Source organism: Triticum aestivum, chromosome 5D, assembly GCF_018294505.1.
Source record: "Triticum aestivum cultivar Chinese Spring chromosome 5D, IWGSC CS RefSeq v2.1, whole genome shotgun sequence".
NCBI lineage: Eukaryota > Viridiplantae > Streptophyta > Magnoliopsida > Poales > Poaceae > Triticum > Triticum aestivum.
Genome location: NC_057808.1, coordinates 547,018,339 through 547,039,297, shown reverse-complemented (window position 1 = coordinate 547,039,297; position 20,959 = coordinate 547,018,339). Strand labels below are relative to the sequence as shown.

At 48.7% G+C, this 20,959-nt stretch overlaps 3 protein-coding genes across 3 annotated transcripts; all 3 read left to right on the top strand.

Annotated features, from left to right (window-relative positions):
• Positions 1-1,080: 1,080 nt before the first annotated feature.
• Positions 1,081-4,182, top strand: LOC123123724 (protein SPIRAL1-like 1). Its single transcript, XM_044544302.1, has 3 exons — positions 1,081-1,386; positions 2,833-2,975; positions 3,834-4,182. Exons 1-3 carry the CDS (start codon positions 1,170-1,172, stop codon positions 3,846-3,848), a joined length of 375 nt encoding a protein of 124 aa, XP_044400237.1. The 5' UTR covers positions 1,081-1,169; the 3' UTR covers positions 3,849-4,182.
• A 198-nt stretch (positions 4,183-4,380) lies between these two features.
• LOC123123723 (phospholipase D delta) lies at positions 4,381-9,187 on the top strand. Its single transcript, XM_044544301.1, has 10 exons — positions 4,381-5,647; positions 5,816-5,932; positions 6,035-6,229; positions 6,417-6,677; positions 6,781-6,849; positions 6,954-7,101; positions 7,187-7,335; positions 7,884-8,045; positions 8,167-8,367; positions 8,460-9,187. The coding sequence occupies exons 1-10, from the start codon at positions 4,721-4,723 to the stop codon at positions 8,751-8,753; spliced, it is 2,523 nt and encodes an 840-aa protein (XP_044400236.1). The 5' UTR covers positions 4,381-4,720; the 3' UTR covers positions 8,754-9,187.
• Positions 9,188-17,720: 8,533 nt separating this feature from the next.
• Positions 17,721-19,434, top strand: LOC123126131 (chloroplast envelope quinone oxidoreductase homolog). Its single transcript, XM_044546525.1, has 4 exons — positions 17,721-17,899; positions 18,141-18,282; positions 18,402-18,493; positions 18,594-19,434. The coding sequence occupies exons 1-4, from the start codon at positions 17,816-17,818 to the stop codon at positions 19,296-19,298; spliced, it is 1,023 nt and encodes a 340-aa protein (XP_044402460.1). The 5' UTR covers positions 17,721-17,815; the 3' UTR covers positions 19,299-19,434.
• The last annotated feature ends 1,525 nt before the right edge of the window (positions 19,435-20,959 follow it).

Here is a 20,959-nt window from a genome sequence, read left to right as displayed (position 1 = left end):
ACGTTGAAAACATGTATTAAAAACAACAGATTTTGAGAAAGTTGCTCTACTTTGGCCGATGGACCGTATTCTGAAGCTCAAAGTATGATCAAAGTCATGCATGCTCCCGCTACCTGCGCTTGTGCAACATGGGGAGACAGAAACTTCGCACATGCGATCTTGCAAGAGAGACAATAACTATTTCTTGTATTTTACTACACCGCAGTAAGGTTCTAAAGAATTCTCTGGGCTTATTTGTAGTCCACCTTTTTGGGGCGTACCATTGCTATAGAGAAGATGCACGGCCAACCGTTGCTGAGAGACAGAGACTGGATCCGCTTCCACGAAAGAGTAGCATACTTTTGCTTGCCCCATTTAACGGGGGCCGGCGAATCACATGGGCAGAGATTCTTGTGGCACAAAGGGATATACATGCATCCGCCATGCCATGCTAGTACAGGCAGTCCGAAAGCAGCAGGGACTATCTTCTAAGAGTAGTTCCAACTTCCAACACAACCCACACAGAGCTTGCAGCAGGAAAGGTACAATGCGTGGGCCAATGGGGACTGCGCGACCGGACAGACACCAGACAATTTTTTGCTTGGAGAGAGCAGAACAGGTTAACATCCATCACAATCACAGGATATATAGGGGCCAGAGACAAAGAGATACGCCATGCTTGATCATGTCCAGAGTCCAACGGCCTCCCCTCCCTCCTCCCTCCCCCATGCCCCTTTTAAAATATCAACGTGCTAGCGTGACGCTTAGATATTCATGCCGGCGACTTTAAGAAACCTCATTTCTTGCAGGGATAGGAATTATATACCTGCTGCAAACATGAAACGGAAAAGAAAATCCACTCGCATCGGGACTTGAATTTGAATTTGGATTTGAAATTTCGCTCTTTGAAAAGGTTAGAAAACCACAGGCTGCAAAATGTGGTGCTCTCCAACTCCAAGCATGAAAACGACCGGCTCGGCGCACCCGACCCAACCAGACCCTTCCGCCGCACCGCACGAACCCAGACCGCAGCAGCAAGCCAGCAAGGCAGGCCCCCACCCCCCACCCTCCCCCGCCTTTCTCTCCCCCATTCGCGTCGCGTCTCCACCCCACCCCACCTCCCCTCCTCCCCCTCCACCTCCCCGTGTCGCGAGAAACCCTCGTCCCTTCCTCTCCTCTCCTTCCCTCCCATGGCGGAGTCGCCCGAGAACGCCGCCGCGGCGCCCGCGCCCGCGCCACCCGCCGCCGCCGCCCCCGCCCCGGCGCCGAAGCCGTCCCCGCCCGCCAGGTCCGGGATCCCGCCGCGGTACGACCTCGACGCCAAGTGGGACGCCTGCCTCGACCTCTCCATCCGCCGCGTCGCCTACTCCTCCCTCGCCGGCGCCTTCGGGGGCCTCATCCTCTTCCGTAAGCTCCCCACCTCTCCCTTCCCCTCGCTGGCTGCATCGCGAGATCTGTTCGCCGCGCCTCCGTGCGTATCTCTTGATCTAGGGTTGCGCGGAAATGATGCCCGCTCTCCATCTCGATTGGCCTAATCTCATGCGGTATTCCCTAGCTGCGTAGGTAGGGCGCGCTCCTCCGGGCGGAAACATTTGGGTACGGGACTAATGCGCATGCCCTGCTTTAGGGCGCTCTAGATTGATCGTTTCCTGTGCGATTGGAGCCCCAAATTTCACGGGAGTTGAGTTCCCCTAGTCAGATTTGCGTGGAGGGCTGTGAGATTCCGATGAGCATAAGCGAAAATTCACTTATGTTTCATTTGCTGTATGATTGTATTCTCTGTAGAGGCCAGATTCTCATTTCAATCCATTCATCAATTAGTGTAGGAAGAGCAAGACATGCCTGAATTACTGGGTAGGCAGGAAAACTTCTGTGTTTGATTTTAGTTGGTGTGAGCAATGCTTTCCTTTTTGAGCTATATCATCATTTCCCTGTGGCTGGCTGGTAATTTAGAGAAAGAATGCTGTAACTGGGATTGTGGTCTGTGGAGGACTTAATACTGAATGTTCCTTCAAAATTACAGCGCTTTTCCTGTTAGTGCTCAATCATATTCTGTCCTAGATAGTTATACCACTTAGGCCATAGATCTGCACAATGCTCATTTTTAGAGCAGCATCTAGGCGTAAGATGCATATGATATGTTTTTTATATGATCGAAGATGGTGAGCTAGCGGACCTACTGATTCCTGAGTTCGGTCTTGATGCTGTTCATTCCAAGTGTTTTGCAGGAATTGATAGGGCTGTGGTATGATTTTTATTGATCTTTGCTAGTGTGAATTTGTGAAATGTTGCTTTCGCTTAAATCATCATTAAACTCGCTACCTTAGTTCTGTTCTAGCAGTGACGCAAACTGCTTACACCATATAGGCTGCAGTATGCAGAGTCCTAAGTCAGTTTCATTCTCGAGCTTTAGGGGCTTGTCCATTGATGTCTATGTGATGCTTGTTATCAGCTAATCTCAAACTGTTTCCCTGTATCCTATTCTGCTGAATAACTTGGAGTCCTTTTATTTGTATCCAGAATGAGTTTGATTTCACAAGTTCTATAAAGCGTAAACAATGCAACTTGTTACTGTGTATCTGATGTTGGTTAGGGAACTATTGAAAAAGTTCTTTGGCTATGTGAACTGTCTGTTCTTCACCTGATAATCCACAATTATGAATTTGCCTAGCAATTATTCATGCATTTTTCTTGAATGTTCTCAAATTTGATAATCTTATTTACTTGTAAATTATTCAGAGTTGGCATATGCCGAAAGGAACACTTTGAGAAGAACTCAAATTTACACTTCATGAAGTAACTGTCACCAAATCTATGGTTAAATACATGTTTGGCTTGTGTTATTTTATACAGGTAGCCCAACAACCCGCTGGGCATCAGTTGCCCTTGGAGCTGGTGTGGGGATAGGGGCTGCGTTCACTGAATGCTCATACATATTCAATGGTTCTCCTCCAAAGTGGTCGGCCAAAGCTTCGACTGTTCCTGCTCATTCTGAAGTAACTGCTTTCTCACTTTGTCCTTATCGTACTGTTACTTTGTTGGTTAAAATTTATGGTCCATATGTCTTTATGGTTGATACCAAATTGCCAAATATGGTGTTCATTTTTTTTCTCATTGTAAATATATCATCATTATGATAATTTACGCTAAGGTTACCAGATCAGTATGTTTTTGAAACATATTTTTTAGTTTTGATAGTCTGCCAAGTACAGACATCTTCTTGTTTATGGCTTCAACACTTTGGTACTAAACTTAAGGCACATCGCAGTTTCATATGCTGAAAACATTGTAGGAAGAATGTATATATATTCTAATATAAATCAATTAGTTACTGTATATTAAGTTACTTATTTATGGACAGTTTCCTAACCCTCCAACTGTTGGCAATTGCAAACATATTTTCATGCCAGCACTGATTGAAACATAAGCTCCAAATGCGGTCTGGTTGAGAGTAATTTATCAACTTCCATGCTTGTCTGGTCTATTAGCTTTCGCTGAGTCGGTGCTTGCATTTTCTTCTCTATCAGTAAACTTATGAAAAACTCGTTGAGATGCTCGCATGTTCTCTTGTGTATGGGTTAGTTTGTTTTCATCTGCACGTAGGTAAGAAAGGCTATTGCTATCCTTATGTGGCACCACTGCTTTTCGACGTACTCCCTCTGTAAAGAAATATAAGAGTGTTTGGACCACTACTTTAGTTATCTAAACGCTCTTATATTTCTTTACGGAGGGAGTAGTTGTTCATGCATGGTTTTCATGATGTTTGGATATTGCTGTAGTGGATTGATCTGTTCCCTGTGAAATGAAATAGTACATGCTTATATTGATGTTGGTCTCTCCTTTTTTTTCACCAGGGAGGAGACAATTAAAACACTGTCGGGCGGGATGAGTAGCCCAATCTTGGCGGAGTTTTGGAGTGTTTGTTGATTGAACCTAGCTGTTCCGTGTCTGATGATATCGCCACTTGTCATAGTATGTCCTGAAAGTTAGCATGTGCCCCTCTCGTGAATTTTCTTCACACATTACGCGGAAACCATTCCTGACTGCGGTCTGATGATGACCCTATGGCTGCGTAAGCTCGGTCCGGTCCGTCCTGAGGTTTTATGTCTGGCAATAAATTTTTGGTCATGTGAACTTGCTGTGTAATGCTCTGGCGCTTTACTATATGCTATACTTGTGATCTTGGTGGTTTGATTGTACCAACGCCTGTTTGATTTGAGTAGGTCGATTTGGGTGGGTGGGTGTTTTGCTTGCACGCCTGCCTGTTAAGAATTGTCGGCAATGTCACTTGGTGGAGTGAAACGTGAAGGCGGAGTATCACTGTTGTTGCTTCCAATGGCTGCAGTCGTAAGCGAATCAAACCGTGGATAGGTCGGCAGGCTTCCCCGACACTGATGTTGCTTGTCCGCGCATAATTTCCTACGAATAGTTGGCAGCGAGTTCTTATGACAGGTTCAGTTCACAATGAAACGAAAGCACGCGGCATTATACGTGTGCTTTGTGCTTTAATATACAGTCTGATGAAAGCAAAGTGGTACGGCAGTACAGAGGCACAGCCCAGGCGCACGATCTACATGGCCAGCGATGTCGACGCTTCTTCAAACGTGCAGACCCCGCCCCAGCGAAGCCAATGGACCAGCCACCTTCCTCGCACCAACTTGGTCACCAACCCCAACCCAACGCCAGCAATGGAGGAGCTCTTCTTCTCCTCCTAGCTAGCTCAGCTCCACGATCGTGATCTATGGGCTCCGCCACGGGCGCCGAAGCGCCGGTGCGCCTGCACGGCGACCTGGAGGTGTGGATCGCGGAGGCCAGGCGGCTGCCCAACATGGACATCACGTCGGAGCGGATGCGGAGCTGCTTCACCGCCTGCGTCAGCGGGGAGGGCGGGTCCAGGAGCGGCGGCAGCACCACCCACAAGAAGAAGAAGAAGCGGCTCATCACCAGCGCCAGCTACGCCTACGTGTCCCTCTGCCTGGCGGGCGCCACGGTGGCGCAGACCCGGGTGATCCCCAACTCCGGCGGGCCCCGGTGGGACGAGCGCTTCCGCGTCGAGGTCGCGCACGCCGCCGCCACCCTCGACCTCCACGTCAAGGACAACCACGTCTTCGGCGCCCGCCTCATCGGCGTCGCCTCCGTGCCCGCCCGCCGCCTCGCCGCCGGGTCCCTCGTCCACGGCTGGTTCCCCATCATCCACCACGGTCACCACCATCACCATCACCACCACAGCCCGGCCGCCGAGCTGCGCTTCTCCCTGCGCTACACCCCTGCCCAGCTGCAGCACGACAGCAGCCCGCTGTGCGCCGGCGTGCCCAACGCCTACTTCCCGCTCCGGCGGGGCGGCCGCGTCACGCTCTACCAGGACGCGCACGTCGCCGACGGGCAGCTGCCTGACATCGAGCTCGACGGCGGCGCGACGTACACGCACGGCCGGTGCTGGGAGGACATCTCCCGCGCCGTCGTCGACGCGCACCACCTCGTCTACGTCGTCGGCTGGTCCATCCACCACCCCGTCCGGCTCGTCAGGGAGCCCGCCGCCGGCGCCGGCACTGGCACCGCCATGAAGACGCTCGGGGAGCTCCTCAAGGGCAAGGTCCACGAGGGCGTCCGCGTGGTCATGCTCATCTGGGACGACAAGACCTCGCACGACAGGTTCCTCCTCAAAACGGTATGTATACATGCTCCTCTGCCCTGCTTACTCTACATCTGCATTTGCTCTTCATCATTCAGTTCATCAAGCCATTACTTTCTCCATTTCTTCGACAAGACGCAATGGAGAAATCTTAAAAGTGAATGAAGAATGGTCTGACGGCAATAAAATCTAGGCTGGGTGCAGGACGGCGTGATGCACACCCACGACGAGGAGAGCAGGAAGTTCTTCAGGCACTCGGGCGTCCACTGCGTGCTGGTTCCCCGCTACGGCAGCAACAAGCTCAGCATCTTCAAGCAGCACGTACGTGCGTCAGGATCTATCTCCTTGCCCGCCCAATGTGCTGCTAAAATCAAATTGATATGCTACAATGGTTCATGGTATATAATTAGTTTTTCTTTCCAGGTTGTGGGGACTCTGTTTACGCACCATCAGAAATGCGTGATCGTCGATTCGCAGGCCGCGGGAAACAACCGCAACATCACCGCATTCCTCGGCGGTCTGGACCTGTGTGACGGCAGATATGATACGCCTGAGCATAGGCTTTTCAATGACCTTGACACTGTTTTTCACAAGGATTTTCATAATCCTACCTTCCCTGTAAGTTCCTCTTCCTCTGCTTCTTACTTTTTCTTACTTCTGGTCCTTATCCAAAAACAAAATACGGTGAATTTCACTACAATGTACTATCAGCTAGCAGCCACATTCGACATTGTCAACTGTGATACTCTCTTAAAATGAATTAAAACCTCGGAGCATCTATTTTGTTCTTCTGATTTGCATGCAGGTTAATTCTTATGGACCCAGACAACCCTGGCATGACTTGCACTGCAAAGTCGAGGGTCCTGCCGCCTATGACATATTGACAAACTTCGAACAACGATGGCGTAAAGCCACGAAATGGAGGGTCAACCTTAAAAAGGTTGTTATTTGGCATTACGACACATTGATCAAGATTAAACGGATGCCCTGGATCGTTTCACCTTCTACCGATGAGGCGAATGCGCGTGTTTGTCACGAACAGGACACAGAAAACTGGCATGTACAGGTATATATATATGACTATAACTTTTATTATCCAATCCAATACACAAACAAACTTATAGAAATGTCAGAGATGCTATCTTTTCTTACTTACTTTGGTGTTCTAGGTTTTCAGGTCAATTGACTCAGGATCTGTCAAGGGGTTTCCTAAACTTGTCCAAGAGGCACAGTCACAGGTTAGGTTCAAAAAACGAATCCTTTCCATGCACGATGATATACCATGAAAAATGTGTCCATTTATTTACACACCTTTTTCGATAACCTCCCATTTCTTCTTCAGAATCTAGTTTGTGCCAAGAATCTAAAAATTGACAGGAGCATACACAGTGCATACGTGAAAGCCATCAGGTCTGCACAACACTTCATATACATCGAGAACCAGTACTTCATTGGGTCTTCATTCTGCTGGCATTCACACAAAAATACAGGTACACAAATAAATCAAAATCACAACCCGTTCTTGATTTGATCGCAACGATGCTAAATTAATCTTCTTACGATTGTAATGTTTAGGTGCAGACAATTTAATACCCGTCGAGCTGGCCTTGAAGATTGCGAGCAAGATCAAAGCGAAGCAGCGATTTGCGGTCTACATTGTTATCCCAATGTGGCCTGAAGGCATCCCAACCACAGCAGCAGTGCAGCCAATCCTCTTTTGGCAGGTTTTGCTCCCAACCTAAGTCTATAGGTATCCCTTTTTTCGAGCATCGTCCGTAGGTATTCTTGTGACGATTAACTCACAAAACCGACAAAATCATGAACCGAAAGCAATAGAACATATCCGTGCGATTCCTCATAAGAAAAAAAGCGAACATACCATATGGCAAACGTTTGAAAACACCAAGATTTATAGTCGAAGTTTCATCTTGTTCTTTGGATGGAGAAATTTCAACATTTGAAAAATAAGAATTATGTGTCAATCTACTCACAATTTTTTATATATATTGAAGTCAATTCATTAAAATGAGACACTAGCACACCATCAGATTCTAATATGGTAGGCATGACTCCGTTTCCATAATTCTTGTTGTGGTTTTAACCACTACAAGAATTATGAAACGGAGGGAGTAATTACTACTCCTATTTAAAAATAATAAATAGATGTAACCGATTCGTCTCAGTGGTCCTATATAAGGTGTGAGAGTACATACTCCAAGGAGTATAGAATCATTTCCTTATATACGATGATGATGATGGTGAACTTTTGAAGGGGCAAACCATGTCTATGATGTACAAGATCATAGCGGACGCTCTCGAGAGCCAGGGTCTCGTCGACTCCCATCCTCAAGACTATCTGAACTTCTACTGCCTCGGGAGACGCGAGCTCGCCGCCACTCCAGAGGCGAGCTTATGCAACGACAACTCTGCTCTGGTACTGCACAACACATCATCCATTTCTCCTCTCTGCTTCCATTAATTACATGCATTACGAATGCTGTACTGGAATTCGGTGACATTCATTGAAGGTCATGTTGGTTGTTGCAAATTTGCAGGGCATGGCGCAGAAGCACCGGCGGTTCATGATCTACGTGCACTCCAAAGGAATGGTGGTGGACGACGAGTACGTGGTGATCGGGTCGGCCAACATAAACCAGAGGTCCATGGAAGGGTCCAGGGACACGGAGATCGCCATGGGCGCGTACCAGCCGCACCACACCTCGGCCGGAAACCGCGGCGGCCCTCCTCGCGGACAGGTAGGAGCAAGTTCATCCAAACATGGAAGCCATGGATGGAACATGCACGGCAGATGACAAGAACCGTGTGTACTGTGTTATGTGTGCTGCAGGTGTACGGGTACAGGATGTCGCTGTGGGCGGAGCACCTGGGCGGCAGGGCGGAGGAGTGGTTCCGGCGGCCCGAGTCGGAGGAGTGCGTACGGCGGGTGAACGCGGCGGCGGAGGAGAACTGGCGGGCGTACGTGTCGCCGGACGAGGCGACGAGGGGCCACCTGATGCGGTACCCCGTGAAGGTGGACAGGGACGGCGGCATCGGGCCACTGCCGGGCCACGAGTGCTTCCCGGACGTCGGCGGCAAGGTCCTCGGCGCGCAGTCATCTCTGCCCGATGCTCTCACCACGTAATTAAGCTAACCAATTGTTAGGATCCAAAGAACACTAGATCTTGTACAATGCAAGGTGCTTTAGAAAAGGTGCTTGAAGAAATAAATCAGACTTTTCTTAAGCACCGGTGCTAATCAGGCGTCTCTCGTGTAGAAATATGAACCGGTGCTTCAGAAAACCCAGTTTATTTATTTAAGCACCTCTCTGAGCAACTAGCACTGTACAAGGCCTAACGAGACAGTACTCAAAAGAAAAAAGAAAAAGAAAAACTGTAATAACGTAGATGGCTAGTTTTTTGGGTGAAATTTTGTGGTTTGCTTAATTTTGTTACTGCATGATGCGCGCCGCATACTCGCGTTGCTAGGGGATTGGTGCAATATGTTTTGATGAGATTTAATTGTTATGAATATTTGGATATATAATACGAGAACTGAAACAAATATTTAGATGAGTAACACAGAACTAAAAGAAATATTTTGAGTACATGATTTATTGGATTTAATTATTGAGATGGTCCCATGTATCTTTTTTGTCATGGTGGGTATTTTTCATGCATATGCTGAGATGTGGTGTGTGCATGTTAGAGAAATGTACACAAACCACCGAAAATCCATCTCTGCACCCGAGCTCATCTACACCCGCGCTGACGAAAAAAATCAAAACAAATGCGGTAAAAAATTTCATGCGTGAGGTCCGCTCTGATTTTCAAATCATTTGGACATCTGAGGAGGTCTCAGCAAAAAAGACAAATTGAGGGTCTGTAAAAATGTTTACTGTTCATATACTGTTTTGGCCTGATTTGTCTTTTTTCTTGAGAGCTGCTCAGATGTTCAAATGACTTGAAGTTTGAAGTGGGCCTCACACATCAAATTTTCTATCACACAAAAAAATTTGGATTTGTTTTGAATATTTTATAAAAAAATTTAACCGGGTGCAGATGAGTCTCGGCACCGAAACGCCCTACTCAACAAACCACCAACTATTGTGGTCGAATTTGCTCAAAATATAACTGTTGTTGCATAAAGCATCACATGTTGGTGCAATCCTTTGCAGCTGGCTCTAATCCAGCCTAGCCTACCCGCAATACGCTGTTGTTCGCGGAGAACACGTGCAATAGCCGCCCTACTTGCCCTACGGGGAGCTTCGCCCCGTGTTGTTGATTGAATTTGGCCGTTGTTTCATGTCTGATGCGGCCACATGTTAGAACATCTCCAGCAGCCGCCGAATGCGCCGCGCACTAAAAACTATTTTGCCGCGCGCCCATCGCCTGGTTTGACGCGGCGGGCAGCGTTCGCTCCAGCAGCCGCGTAAAAATGCAGCGCGCGTGCAGCTCTAGCAGCGCGCGCGACTCTTGCACAAACAACATATGCATTTCAAAACAGAAGCAAAAAAGATCAAACACAAACAAAATAAATTAAAATAAATAGTTCAATTTCGTTATTACAACTCAAACAAACAGTTTATAGTTCAAAACAACAAATAGTGCAATAAACACAACAAATAGTTCAACAATACAATATCGAACGCACAAATCATGATGCTCTTTGTCGTCCATTCCATGCTCACCATTCCTCAATGAGATTCTTCTAAAGATCATCATGCGCTGCGGGACGTCGAATGGCATGGTAGGAGGTAACAAAACGGGCGACCCTTTCAGCCCTCCGTTGCACTCGCACGGGATGTTCCAAGCGCTCATACTGAAAGTAGTCTATATCTTGGCCACGCTCATTCTCGATGATCATGTTATGCATGATCACACAAGCCTGCATGATGTACCAAAGCATTTTTTGATCCCAAAATCTAGCCGGTCCTCTCACAATAGCAAATTGGGCTTGCAAAAGCTCTCTCCACATCTTTTTTAGCCGCCGCCCGAGCATTGTGGAAATCAAGATTTTTCTTTTCTTACCTTCCGGCTTTTTCAACGGCTTCACAAAGGTTTGCCACTTTGGATAAATGCCATCCGCTAGATAATAGCCGTAGTTATATGTACGGTCATTTGCTACAAACTGCACCGGTGGAAAATCACCATTTGCAATCTTATTCATCAGTGGTGACCGGTTGACAACATTGATGTCATTCAAAGATCCAGGCATTCCAAAGAATGCATGCCAAATCCAAGTCTCTTGATCGGCCACCGCTTCAAGGATTATAGTGGAACCCTTTTTTTGACCGTGGAATTGCCCATGCCATGCCTTTGGACAATTCTTCCAACTCCAAATGCATGCAATCTATTGAGCCAAGCATACCAAGGAAACCGCGAGCTTTGTTCACCTCCAATAGCCTTGCGGCGTCTTCAGCATTGGAAGATCTCAAATACTCCTGGCCAAACAGTTGCACAATTCCGACTGCGAAGCGCTTGACACACATGATGGCTTGGCTCTCACCCATAGCCAAGTGATCATCAACTAGATCAGCCGGGATACCGTATGCCAACATACGCAAAGCGGCTGTCATCTTCTGAAAGGTGCTATGCCCGATCTCTCCGGCGGCATTCCTCCTTTGCTGAAAAAACCGGTCATGGCTCGTCAGTTTCTCTGCAATGCGCCTGAACAACGCGGTGCTCATCCTAAACCGGCGACGAAAGTATGACTCTGGGTATGTGAGATTCTCCACGAAATAGTGCCTCATCAATCTGTTATGGGCATCGATCCTATCCCTCCAAATTTTCTGCCGACCCATAACCGAACCACCGTGCTTCGGTTTTTTATTGATGTGCATAGCTAGGATCATTGCAAGATCCTCCTCCTCTTCCATATCAAATTCTTCTTCGGAAGAATCATACGTCGAACTCATCTACAATGTTCAATACTATGCTATAAAAACTACAATCAACATGCACCAAATTCATGAAGTTTGAGCAATACATACCTTGCAGGCGTTTTGTCGAACACCTTGCGGGCGCCGAGCGGCAGCGAGCGCCCGGGCGCTGCTCGTCGGAGGACGGACGCGCGCGAGGGGCGGCGGTGACTAGAGGGGGGCGGAGGAAGCCGCCGCGGCGCGGGGATAGGCCGGGGAAGCGTCGGAACGGTGAGTTGCGAGCGAGCGCGCGGGAGCGGGCGCAGCAAATAAGCGGCGCGCGATGGAGTTTCGGCCCGCGCGCTGAACTACATATGCCGTGCGCGCGGTTTTTGCGCGCCCGCTGGAGCCACTATACCGGTTGCGCGCGCGCTAAAATGGGCAATTTTGCGGCGCGACTCTTGTTTGGCGCGGCTGTTGGAGATGCTCTTATAGTATCGTATCATCTAGTGAAAAAATTGGGCGCTATACCAAAGTTGCGTCGTTCTTAAAATCTGCTATTAGCAACATATTGTACAATGATTCATATAATGAGCATTCTCAGCACACTATTAATGATGCTGTAGCGTCGTATTTTTTTTCAGTGATATTACCCCGAAGCTAGCATGTGCTCCTCTCGTGATATTCTTTGATACAATTGTGCGGAACACGTTGCAGTCTGCAGGAAATGGCGTTCCACTCGAACAAAAAAGCTGGAGTTTACTTTTTTTTAGTGGAAAATGGCGGGAGTCTAGGGCTCAGTTTTCTGCCTTGTGCAGCCCAATTAGAGTTAGGGTGGACCCAGCTGGGCTTCATCACCTGAGCCTGGGCCGGAATTAACAAGGCCTGGGCTCCAGCATAGGATGTGAAGAGCGTATCTATCGATCGTTCACCTCAAACAGCGGCATCTCTCCGGTCGGGAGTCCTCCGCCTTCCTTCCACCAGACCCAGGCCCTTCTTGTTCCACAACCAGGCACTTCTTAAAAAAGTTCAAAGCCTCATCTTAGATTTCAGAAGATACACACGGCAGTATCTAGTGGAGTCATCAATTAACGTCATGAAATATTTTTTTCCACCTTTTGTCAAAACATCATTCATTTTACATAAATCTGAATGTATGAGCTCTAGTGGTGCAAGATTTCTCGTTTCCGCAGTCGTGTGAAACTTACGAGGTTGCTTAGTTTGCACACAAACATGACACTTAGATCCCTTGACAGTGGTGAAACTAGGGATTAAGTTCAACTTCGCTAGTCGTGACATGCAACCAAAGTTAATATGACAAAGACGTGAATGCCACACATTTGATTCACTATTGTTGCAAATATGATTAACAACTTTATTGCAAACGTCTAATAAGGATAAACGAAACAGGCCTCCTGACTCATAGTCTTTACCGACAAAGGTTCCATACTTGGATATTACAAATTTATTCGACTCAAAGACAAGCTTATAGCCATCTCTACACAGAAGAGATCCGCTAAAGAGATTTTTATTGATGGAGGGGACATAATGCACGTTCTTTAGCCGCACGATCTTCCCCTAAGTAAACTTTAGATCGACCGTGCCAACACCACGAACAGAAGCACTTGAACCGTTGCCCATCAGCACGGTTGAAGTCCCTGCGGTCTGATAAGACGAAAACATGGAAATATCACCGCATACATGCACATTAGCACCCGTGTCAATCAACAAATCAGGAGAATGACATACTGAAAGAATAGTGGGAAATATACCATACCCAGCATCCTTCATGTCAGTGTCTCCAATGACAATATTAGCGGTCTTGCCGCCTTTCCCAGGATGACGCTTGTCATAGCGATTAGGGCAACTAGGAGTCCAATGATCAGGATCCCCACACACATGACAAACACCTTTCTTCTTGTCATTCTTCTTCTTGAAGTTCGTGTGTTGCACAGCCTTGTTCTCCCCATCAAACTTTGCTTTACCATCAAACTTTCCCTTGTTCTTGAACTTGTGGGGCTGGAAGTTCTTCTTCTGTACCAGATTGGCACTAGATCCTCCCTCAATACCTCGAGCACGTGTGTCCTTTGCTCTCGCCTTTTCTTCCACATCAAGAGTGCCAATGAGATCCGGGACGGAAAACTCCTGTCTCTTATGTTTCAGTAAGGTAGCAAAGTTCCTCCACGAAGGAGGAAGCTTAGTGATGATACCTCCGGCAACAAACTTGTCCGGTAGCATACAACTGAAGTGCTCAAGTTCTCTAGCAAATGACTGTATCTCATGAGCTTGCTCAACCACGGAGCGCTCTTCAGTCATCCTGTAATCATAGAATTGCTTCATGATGTACAACTCAGTGCCAGCATCCGAGACCCCAAACTTGGCCTCGAGTGCATCCCACATATCTTTTCCATTATCAATTGATGCGTAAGCATCAACTATATTCTCACCAAGAACACTCAAGAGAGCAGCCTTAAACAGAGTATCCATTTTCTGAAAAGCTTGTGCCTGTTGAGCATCAAGCTCCCCTCCAGGTTTGCCAAGAGTGGCGTCATAGCAACTCATGGTTTGAAACCATAAGACCGCTCTCACGCGCCACCTCTTATAGTGAATACCCTCAAACATAGGAGGTCTCATGGAAGCAGCAAAACCACTTGGGGTAAATTGCCTATAATAAGGTTTTTGGATTGTTGGAAATATGAGCAATTTACCGAATAATTTTATTAACAGAAATACTAGATAAAGCACGACTAGTATAGCAGTGATAAAACAAATCATGCAATTTGACAAAGAGAAGGTAAACAGTATCTGCATATATGAACTAGAACCGAACACATCTAGAACAGACACTAGAGTAAGAAGTTGTGACAGAACCTCTAACAGGAAGAGTATGAGAACGTACAGAACGGGAGCAGATGCACCGGTCTTGGGATCGGTGTCCTCGCCAGCCATGTCGTCGAGAAGGTTGTCGACGTCGGGGAAGAAGTCATCGTCGGGGAAGTAGTCGTCGGAGTCCGGGGCGTCCGTGACGAAGAAGTCAGTAGTCGCGCTGAGCGCTCCCCAAAAACCTTATCACCCTTCTCCCGTACATGACTCAAAAGGTGCGGTTTCGGAGGCCTACTGTCCCGACCTGCGGTGCACGCCGCAAGCCGGGATGGAGAAGAACGTAGTAGCAGCGCAGTGCTCAGGAACTTGTGGCGAGAGGAAGAAGAGGTTCTGGTGCGTCTCTTTGAGAGGAGCGACCTCCCTTTTATAGGCACAAGAGAAGGAGGCGAGAGGCTGCGCAGGGAGCTGAAGATAACGAGGGAGACGAAACGAACAGGCAGCAGACAAAGAGGTGCGCCGTTCGTATTCAATTCTCCACGGGAGCTGAAGAGAACGAGGGAGACGAAACGAACAGGCAGCAGGCAAAGAGGTGCGCCGTTCGTATTCAATTCTCCACTACAGCAAAAACGTTTCAGCTTTCGCGTGACTTTTCGTATACTGGTCGTGCGTGGCAAAAATTTAGACATCGGCTCGGCTCATTCCCGCAAGCGCAGCGCGTCGTGACGAGCCACTACAACAAAAACGTTTCAGCTTTTGCGTGACATTTCGTATACCCGTCGTGCGTGGCAAAAACTTAGACATCGGCTCGGCTCATTCCCGCAACCCGCGGCGTGGCGAGGCGGGCGGCAGAGGAGGAGCGCGCGTGAATGTCCCTCTTGTTCTCATCCTCATACATGTGGAGAAAGAGCCTCCCTTATAAAGAGGTCCAACTCCCTCTAAACTAGCAATGTGAGACTAAACTTTAGTTCCACCTCTTGCCTTGCACGAATGGGCTGCGTGAGCATCTAGAATTTATTAGGAATTTCTGAAACTGCTATTAGGCTAGGCTCAAAATAGACAAAATTTCAGCACATGGTACTATATAATTATTTTTTCTTTCCAGATTGTGGGGACTGTTCACGCACCATCAGAAATGCATGATTGTTGATTCATAGGCCGCGGGAAACAACCGCAAGATCATCGCATTCCTCTTCAGTCTCACCTCCTACGTCGCTCCTGTTGTGACTGCGGAGGATGTTGTGTATCATGACTTTAGTTAGAAAACATAGGATAGCGTAGGATTTAATTCTACCTTGTCTTGTACTCAAAATTGATCACGTACTCTTATACATATGCCTACAAGGCTCAAAAAATACAACATCAATTCCATCAATCTCTCTCTCTGTTTCTCTCTCCCTCTCTCTCTCACACATGGTATCGAAGCCAAAAGGACTTGAGTTCAAGATAGGCTGCCACAATTAAAATTCAGCCTATTCTTACTCTACGTTTAGACCCGAGGAAGCCATACATGAGGAGAAGTGTTGAAGTATAAACACATAACCTACCTTTCTCCATCAGATTGAGATTTTTGGGTAAATTGACTGATGTGTGCAGTTCTTCACGCAAGAACCAAGACCGACTATTCACATACATGCGCGTACTATTAATTCGATTCGGCCAGAAAACACGAACACACACGTGAGGAGATGAAGCTATATTTTTCAGTACATAACAAGCTTACATTACGAGGAGACACTTGAGTCCATTCCATATGACCTTAATTTACAGCCGACCTAAGAAAAGTTCTTGCTTCTTATTTTTTTTAAAGGAGGATCATCTCCGGCCTCTGCATCTGGGAGATGCATGCAACCATTTATTAATTATTCACAAAGATCTTACAAACGAGTATATCAGGTAGTCTGAATCTATCATCTTTGCACCATCTGTCGCTACTCCTATCCACTTGATGAAGGGGTGACGATAGTCCGAGCCTAATACCAAACAGACATCGCACAAATGCCTAACATCTAAAGCCGGAGGCCCCAACCAAGCCACATACTGGGTTTGGGGCGCAAACCGGCCCGACGCACTCTCATAGGTCGTCACCGTCGTCTTCCACTGATCCATCTTCAGAGCAGGCACTGATGCCTCAACATTGCCAGGCCTGCCGCCGACGCCCCCACGGCTCCAGACAATGCCTCCTCCCTACGCGCGTCCATCATCACACGTCCGTCGCCGAGGCCCTGCCGCGCCACGCCGCCGAGACTCCATGTCGTCAATGCGTCACATGGAATGCCGCTCCACCGCTGGAACCGTCCACTGGTCCCTCAAGCCAATGCACACCTCCAAGAATGACGCCCCCAAGGAGGGAACGACACAAATGCGCCGGCGTCATCCGATCGACTGATCTTGGGTTTCCCCCGGAGGTAGCAAAAGGAGTTGGGAGCTTCAACTCGATGATGCCTTCAAGAAGAAAACGATGCCGAGGGCGTTACCATCACCAGCTCCGGCCACAAGCCAGAGACCAGGTTTTCACCCAGATCTTTCCCATGAGCATCCAACCGACAACATGTGCACCGTGCAGACCGCCTTCAAAGCCCCAGACATGGCCACCCAGATCTGGCGACCATTCACAATAGCACTGCCACGATAGGAGCCCTGATACACCGACCACTGCCTGCGTGTGCCACCACTGGAGCCTGGTAGGAGGGCCGCCACCCCACCTCGCCAAACCGCGAGAGCCGCCGAGATGAATCCCCGCGCTCGTCACCGTTGCTGATCCGATCCAATCTGGAGCCAAAGCCATCAAATCGCCGCGCAGATCCACCTTGGACAGGGACATCGCCACGCCATGCCGCCGCGAGAGGCCTATGCTTCACCTACCTCCACCTTCCAGGGCCGCCGCACCGGGTCGCCACCGCCACGACGTCCTCCACGCCGCCGCATCACCCGCGCAGGCACCCCAAGCCGGCGAGCCGCCGCGCCGCAGCGCCCTGTGTTGCGTCCATGCCCGAGGAGGCCGGCCCGCGCCGCCCCATCGCGCGTGGGGAAGAAGACGCCCCGCCGGCGCCGGCGTCGGTCGGGCTTCGCCCGGGGAGAGGGAGGCAGGAGGAGGACCCTGGCGGCGCAGATGGGAGGCCCCTAACAACTCGCATCTGTCATATATACTTTTACAGCTCATGCTAGCGAGCTGCACCTATTTTTACTTATTATAGCTTGTAAGGCACGGAGGCCTTGATATTTTGCAAGCCTTGCCGACATGCTAGTATAGTAATCCCCAGCCTCGATCACATTTTTATTTTTAGTACCTTGCCGACATGCAAAGTCTGATAGTATTTGACAACAAGATTAATTAGTACTAACACTCGATACACATGACGAGTGGACCCACGCGGCGAAACCCATGATTCCTCGTGTATATAGATCTCACAGCCCAAGAATTAGAAAGCCATCTCCGGCCAAGCACCAGCTCTTACGACGAGTGAGGAGTCAACGATACTTGCGACGCTAGCTTCCCCTCCGTTTGCTCTGTTGTTTCCCGGCCCATGGCCACCCCAGCTGCGACGCCGCCGGCGAAGATGCGGGCGGTGCTGTACGACGCCTGCGGCGGAGGCTCCGCCGGCCTCAAGGTTAGAATTACTGGTCCCGCAACTCTGTGTTTTCCTTGGGGAAAGCGAGGCACTGGTTTCTTCGGTGGTCACTGGTCCCGCAGCCCTATTGATTTGCCTGAAGCTTTTGCGGCTTATTAATTACTACTCCCGTACGCTCTTACATTATGGGACAGACGGAGTATATGAAAATAAAGTAGTAGAATTTTTTATAGTAAAAAAACATATTGTAATTCTGAAATCTCTCTTATTAATAATGCAGCATGTGGAAGTCCCCGTCCCTTCAGCGAAGAAGAATGAGGTCCTGTTGAAAGTAGAAGCTGCAGCCATCAATCCACTTGACTGCAAGATACAGAAAGGGGACTTGCGGCCTCTGCTGCCTCGTAGACTGCCTTTTATCCCAGGTGATTGACTATATATCCTCATTCCTAGTGTCATTCTATATAAATAAATCATGAATTTTGTTTGCTGTTGCTCAATTCATCAAACAACTTGCTAACAGCTAGCCTGTTTTCCCCCGCAGTGACAGATGTTGCAGGAGTAGTTGTGGGTGTCGGTCTTGGAGTGGAAGGTCTCATAGTGGGGGATCAAGTTGTGGCCATGTTGAAGTCTCTTGTAAGGGGAACCTCCTCAACATCTCTTTCCACGTACGTGTGTTTCATCTTCCAGCTGCTTTCAAAGTAAAGCTCATCAATGTCTTCTCTGTCTCTTACAGAACGGAGGCGGCCTCGCAGAGTACGCTGTTGCATCCGCAAACCTGACTGTGAGAAGGCCACCGGAGGTTTGTGCGGCGGAGGGTGCCGGGCTTCCCATTGCCGCAGGCACTGCGCTCCAGGCGCTGAGGTCCATTGGTGCCAAGTTTCACCTCGACGGCGCCGGCAGCAAGCCTTTAAACGTGTTGATCACCGCAGCCTCCGGCGGCGTAGGCCTGTACGCGGTGCAGCTTGCGAAGCTGGCCAACCTCCATGTCACCGCCACCTGTGGCGCCCGCAACATGGATCTTGTCAAGGGCTTGGGCGCGGACGAGGTGATGGACTACAGGACCCCGGAGGGGGCTAGCCTGCTGAGCCCGTCCGGCGCCAAGTACGATGGCGTGGTTCACTGCACCGTCGGCGTCAGCTGGTCGTCATTCCGGCCGTTGCTGAGCGACGCCGGGGGGAGAGTGATAGACATCACCCCAAACTTGTGGGCCATCCTCAGATATATCCTGCACGGGGTGACATTCTCCAAGAAGCGCCTCGTGCCCCTGCTCGTGTCGCCCAACAAGGCAGACCTGGAGTTCTTGGTCGCCTTGCTCAGGGACGGCAAGCTCAAGACGGTGATCGACTCGAGGTTCCCGTTGGGCGACGCGGGCAAGGCGTGGCAGACCAGTATCGAAGGCCACGCGACTGGCAAGATTGTCGTCGACACACAGAGCTAACCGTCCTCACTTCATGCTACTATTACTGTATATACATAAGCGAAGAGGCGTAGCGAAGACGACCAAAACAGTGAGCCATCAGTTTTTCACATGCATTTCAGCCAACACTTTGTGTGCATAAATAAAATCTGAACTATATATCATGAAATTCACAAGCACCAAGCTATTTAATGTTCACCGCAACAATGTGTATCGCAATAGTAGCTCATTGCGACATCAATATATCAACATATGAAAGAGCGCATGCCTTTAATGTCAACACTCAACACAATCAGACCATAGCAAACTTGAGCAATAGGTAGGTACCAATAACAAGCAAGCACTCGAGCAGCAACCAATATGATAAGGGAAACACCAAATCAAGAAGAGACACAAGGATTTACGTGAAAACCCCTCATGAGGAAAAAAAAACACGGGCAGCGACGAGCAATTTTTCACTACAGAGGTGAATCAAGAACAAGATGAAAAGTTAACAAGGCAGGCAAGCTCCAAATCACCAATTTTTAGCACTCGGGTTTGGGTGGATTTGTAGATCAAATGACCTGACTTCACTCCTAACCCGAGAACTCTCTCAAAAACAGAAAAGTTCAACTCTCTGTCTATTCCCGAGCTAGGTGAGGGGCCTAAATAAACAGGTTTGCAGAAATCCCCCTCTGTTTTGGTAACTATATACGGCAAACAACTCCTATTTCAGCGTACATCATTCAAGATGGCAACGGGGACGAAACCCACCGGGTTTTGCTTGCCCAAACCCATCCCCACAAGAAAATCGCAAACCCGTCCCCGTCCCCATCAACGTGCGTGGGGTTAAATTTTTGCCCGTCCCCTAAACCCGTCGGGTTTTTAAAACCCACGGGGAACCCGTCCCCACGAGCAATCAATGAAAACAACAACATTTGAAAGAAAAACAGGAGCATATTACAGCAGCAGGCGACGGCTGGGGGGGCCTAGGTTTACGTTTAGGTGTTGTGTTGTGCGGGAGAGAGAGGCCTGAAGAGCGAGCGACACTGTAGTGACCGAGCGAGGGGTTGGTTTGTACTCCAGGGCCTTACGCTGTGGGGCTCGGCTGCTCGGGCACTGTGGCTTTGGGCCACTTGAGTCAAGATGGATGGGTGCAATGCTAAATAACGTATTTTGACGGGTTTCGTCGGGTATCGGGTTCGGGTAGTACTCAAATGGGTCTAAACCCTCGAAACATGCCGGGTTTTATAATGTAACCACGAGCAGCCCCGCGGGGATAGAAAGTCACCCATCCCCGTCCCCTAATAGGGTAAAAATCCGAGGGGACGCGGGTTTCGGGGCCCCATTGCCATCTTGATACATCATACCTATGTGTTTTTTTTGCATGTTAGAATGGCCAATATGGCTTTCAAATGGCGATATAAGAGCCCCACAATTTCACAATTCTCCACCTCAGTGATGATTGAGCCATTAAACAAACACATCCAGCTTGTTGATGAACAAGTCATATCTCCAAAAGATTCATCTCCGCATGAACAAATCAACAAGTGATATACTCTCCGCCTCCGGTGTTCCTCAAGGGAGCTGGCTCGGACATGCACAAATGCCCATCAAGTCCAAAATTATCAAACTTAGCCTTGGGACCGTCTTCGTTAACATATCAACTGGATTATCTCTTGCCAACTTCTCAATATACAAAG